The sequence below is a fragment of the Miscanthus floridulus genome, chromosome 5 (genome assembly GCF_019320115.1).
Source record: "Miscanthus floridulus cultivar M001 chromosome 5, ASM1932011v1, whole genome shotgun sequence".
Taxonomy (NCBI): Eukaryota; Viridiplantae; Streptophyta; class Magnoliopsida; order Poales; family Poaceae; genus Miscanthus; species Miscanthus floridulus.
The window spans coordinates 44103424-44108336 of NC_089584.1; the positions used below are offsets into that span (position 1 = coordinate 44103424).

A 4913-nucleotide genomic window follows, 5' to 3' on the forward strand; every position below is an offset into this window, starting at 1 on the left:
TTTCACCGTTCTTTAAACTTCTTTGATGTATTGTCGTTTTTTAACGAACTATATTTTACGAGTTAACTCTTATTACCAGTAGTACTATATAGTTCAATCTCGTGATATTAAAATATTAGATTGTCGGGACTTCATTGTCTTGCTTGCCCAAGGGCCCTAGAAATTATTGGGACGGCCCTGCTGAGTACATCATCTCTTTTTTATTAATTCCCTGAGCCAGTCCGGGAGTGTTTCCTATCCACGAAAGAACAGAATGAATTTGATACGAGTTGCCATCGCCGCACAGCTACGTGCAGCAGCATTGGCTTCACGCTAGACAAAAACAACTTTAAACGATTATAAAGTTCTTCCCAGCTCCAACCCATACATCTGCTGAGCAAAGAATTCAGTCGAACACAAATACAGCCTAGGCCGCGTTTAGTTGGCCTCCTGATTCGGCGCCGCCGAAATTTTCGGCACTGTAGCGACACTGCTGAGTACTGTAGCATTTTGTTTTTATTTGGTAATAATTGTCCAATCGTTGACTAATTAGGCTCAAAATGTTCGTCTCGTAAAGTACAACCAAACTGTGCAATTAGTTTTTAATTTTGTCAACATTTAGTACTCCATACATGTACCACAAATTTGATGTGACGGGGAATCTTCTTTTTGCATAGTGCCAAATTCTGGAATCTGGCAAACTAAACGAGGCCCTAGTGCTCAACGAAAGCTGAAGTAACAGTTAAAACTACTCCTCCGTCTGAACACTACATAATCAGAGCAGTTACGGTAGCAGAGTTTGACGCAGCTCGTTCTGTTCGATGTCTTTAGTGGCTGGGTGCTCCAGTGAAGTTCTATCTGTCAGTATGGTCGAGTGTATGTTGAGAAGCGAAGATTTTTTTTTTCACGAACACGACTATACACCGGTTTTCATTAAGAGGAAACTTAAGAAGGGAACAAACTGTAAACAAAAGAAATTAAGTGGTGGAATTACTCATTCTTGATCACCGTTTACAAACTAGGGTGGAGCCATTATCATTGTTGAATTTGGGAGAACTGTGGTATTCTGATTACAACCAACCAACAACATGACAGGGAAATGCTAATGAAATCCTGCAGTGAAAGAAGAGAGACAATTTCACTTGATTTTGGACCTTTCAAAGGAATGCCTAGCAGCAGTGAAGCTAGACTGCTAGAGTAAACAGTTTTCAGCAAGTTGCGGGGATTAATATCACCAGGTAGCCACTTACTCATTCTCTGAATGTTTTGGCTGGATTTCTCAAACTGGCACATACTTCAGAATGGAATGTTCCACAGCCTAATGTTCTAATCTCCTGGTTCCTACTAATGTTCATCTTTGTGCGTACTTTAGAACCAACAAGCTTGTCATGGGCTATCCATTATCATTCGTGAATTGTGAAACAGGACGAGCACAGGTTACAACTGACAAATATGATCCATGATGAACACAGGAGTTTATGTGTTTTGTGTTGGGAAGTATTTCTGGAATTTATCAAACAGTGGAAAATTTAATAAAACTCAAACTTCTCAGCAGATCAGCCTACATTAATGTTTGTATATCGAAACTAACAGTGCAATGCATATTCATCCGTTGAATGTTCCGTACTGAACTTTCCAAATCAATCTAGCCAGTTCATCTCACGCAATCAAATCGTCATAGAATCCAGAACATAATGTGTGCACATAATTCAGAATTGATAACTGACAATGTAATGAACTACCCATTATCATTCGTGATTCGTGAAACAGGGAGGACTCGAGCATTCAGGTTATAACTGACAATGCCATTCATGTTGAACACAATAACATATGTGTTGGAAAATACTTCTAAAGTGTTTTACTAATCGGTCTAGTCGTCAGTTCATCTCCCACAATAAAATTTAGCAATGAATTCAGACCCGAGATGCTTTTGTCCATCTTCCAGAATGAATATGCTTGTCATGGACTACTCATTATTATTTATGGAGCAGGGAGAACTGTAGCATTCTTCGGGTTATAATTGACAACACATGAACATATATGTATTAGAAAACACATCTGAAATTGTTGAGGCAAATGCAATTTCACTTCAAAGTTCTCAGCACATCAGCCTACATAAATGTTTGCAATCGAAACAACAAAGCAACACACGGCAGGGGTCAACATTGCCACCTAGGCCATATTCATTCGCTGAACTTTTCACACAAGATTTCCCAAAGGCCAAAGCAGTCTCATCAGCTCATCAGACAATCTAATTTGCACAGAATTCAGCACGGAAATATTTCTGACACCTTATTAATCAGCTCAAAGGACAACACAATATAGTATGCTACTTTGCTGAATGAACGTTGCAGCAACAGTTTAAAATACACCACTCTACACGCCATCTATTTCAGTTCAGTAGTCATTATTCAGTAATCAGTGCGGTTTCGATCACTTAGCTTACCAGAGTTTGCTGGTTGGGAGTCTTTCTGGATCTTTTCCCTTTCCTCCTCTTCCCTCCTCCCTTTCTCTTCTGGGCAACAGAAGATTCATCAGCCTCGGTTGCGGTTACCTTCGTTGCCGGCACCATGCTACATCTGTTCTCACCGTCTGCAACCGTGGGCATACTCGATTCGATCCCCTCGGCTTGACTTCCACCGGAGTCGCAGCCCTTCTTGTTGGAGGCTCGGATCGACGAGGCGCAGCCCTCTCCAACGTTGAGCTCGCCGAAGACCTTCCTCCTCTGGTCGTCCACCGGTCGGACTCGCCGCGACGGCCCAGGCCCTTCCCCGGCACACTTCCTCTTGCTCCCGCCCCACGCGCTGTGGCTAACCGTCGGCGGCGGCAGCAGCGTCGAGGAGGCAGCGCGCCGCCCCCACGGGTGCGGCGTCCGTCCCGCGCCAGCCGCGTCCCGGTCCCGCGGCGCGCCTCTCGCGGGCGTCGCCCCGTGAGCCGCGACGGCCCCCTTACTCGTGGCCGTAGCGGCCGCGTGCTTCTGGCTGCGGCGCGTGCGGAGGTGGAGATCCAGCTCGCGGTCGCGCGCGCGCCAGTCGACGCCCTTCTCGGCCAGCACCACCTCCCGCGGCCGCGCCGCGCCGAACGGGTCCGCCTTGATCTGCTTCCTCTCCGTCTCCCACCGCCGCTGCTCCACCTCCCGCGGCCGCGCCGCGCTGGACGGGTCCGCCTTGATCTGCTCCCTCTTCGTCTCCCACCGCCGCTGCTCCTCCTCCTGCTGCTGCTCCAGCTCCTCACGCTCGACCTCGTCAGCCCAGGAGAAGCCGAACCGGATCGCGGTCTTGGCACCGCCGCGGTCGCTGCTCGTGTTCTCCATCGCTTTCCTTTCCTCTCTCTCGGAACCTGAGCGCGTGGGCTGCAACTGCAACTGCAACTGCAACTGGTGCTTTCAAGTTTCGAAATGGGGTGCGGGTGGTGGGGCCCGGCTTGTAACGGTCGGCAACTGCATGGGCGCGCTGCACACGACTGCATTGCGATTGCGACTACAAAAGCATTACAGATTGGTCACGCCATTCAAATTTAAAATTTCTTTTGAAGATCTAATTATACATACAACTTATTCTGTTATACTCGCACCACACCAGAGCGTCAGGTTAGTGGACTAGATAATCCAACGGAAAAGTATAACAATAATAATGAAACGTCATCCAGGATCAATCGAATCTGAATATATACAAAGGGAAAACAACAAGACTGCATTACATTTTTCAGGAAAATCTCTTGAATTGTTGATTGATTCCAAATTCGATGAGGACAAGCAATTGGATTATGAACTTCAAAGACCGAAATGGCATACATTCTCTAGGTGACTGGGAAGCATGCAATCTCTGGAAACAAGGATGATAACCGTTGCAATTGCAATCTGCAAGATCACGTTCGGTACAGAGATACACTCAATCACGCGAATTCTTGATCAACCCATAAATTGGCACCGACAACACGATGAGTGCATATGCCATAACTGTTGCCGTCCAAAGAGCAGCGCCGCTCGGTGGTCAGAAATTCAAGATGCGGGAACACTTGCGCTTGAACCACCTGAGACCCCGGCGGAGCGACTCCTTCACCTTGCCCTTCACGGCGTACGCCTTGTAGCCCGCCACCCGCCGCCGCCGCTTCATCTCGGGGTCGCCAAAGCAACCCATGCGCACCCCACGCACTCCGCAGCGCCGTCTTCCCGTGACCTGCGGCGGGGTGGAGGGGGCCGGCGCCGGCAGCGCCATGGCAAGCTGCTGCCACGGGTGCTGCGGCAGGGCGGTGGCAACGATGCGGTAGTGTAGATCTCCCGAGGAAAAGGCCTCTTGGGGAAGGAGGTGGAAGGATCGGGTGCGGTGGATGGCCGGAAGAGCGGTGGTGGAGGATGACCAAGGAGAAAAAGGCGGAGGCGAGCACGGAATATGGAGGGAGGAGAAACATGGGATCGGACTACATCGCTTAATTTTATTTAAAAAAAACTATTTTTAGGTCTTTGGTTGTAGAAAAAAAACTCACGAAATATTTGGCCTAAGCTAAATCGGGGCCATGTTCAAATGAGGCCTAAAAGACCATGCAAAAAATTGGTAGGACTTGTATTTCTGACATGTGGGGTCAATAGGTGGCTAAGTTTTTAAGCTCTAAATCATGGTCAATATTGGTCTTATTTGTAGATTTAATTGTGATATGATATAGTAATAGTAAAATCAGATCACCAATCACATACCCAGTTTAGAAGATATTTTCTTTATAAATTCAAAACAAAACATATAGAGTATTAGACTATTAGTTGAGGAAAAATCCTTACAAGGAATTGGCATAAATCTACTCGTCTATCACCTCCAAAACATGATTCTCATATATGTCATTTATGTTATAATCCCTTCTTTACTAAGATAATTACTTGAGTAAGCATATAAACATCTCATTGTCAGTGTTACTCCTACTAACCATACCCAAATCGCAGA

The 4913-nt window shown here is 46.6% G+C and overlaps 1 protein-coding gene across 1 annotated transcript; it reads right to left on the reverse strand.

Annotated features, from left to right (window-relative positions):
* Positions 1-2062: 2062 nt before the first annotated feature.
* Positions 2063-4479, reverse strand: LOC136449889 (uncharacterized). The gene has a single exon (XM_066450120.1). It carries the CDS (start codon positions 3290-3292, stop codon positions 2417-2419), a length of 876 nt encoding a protein of 291 aa, XP_066306217.1. The 5' UTR covers positions 3293-4479; the 3' UTR covers positions 2063-2416.
* Between the last annotated feature and the right edge of the window lie 434 nt (positions 4480-4913).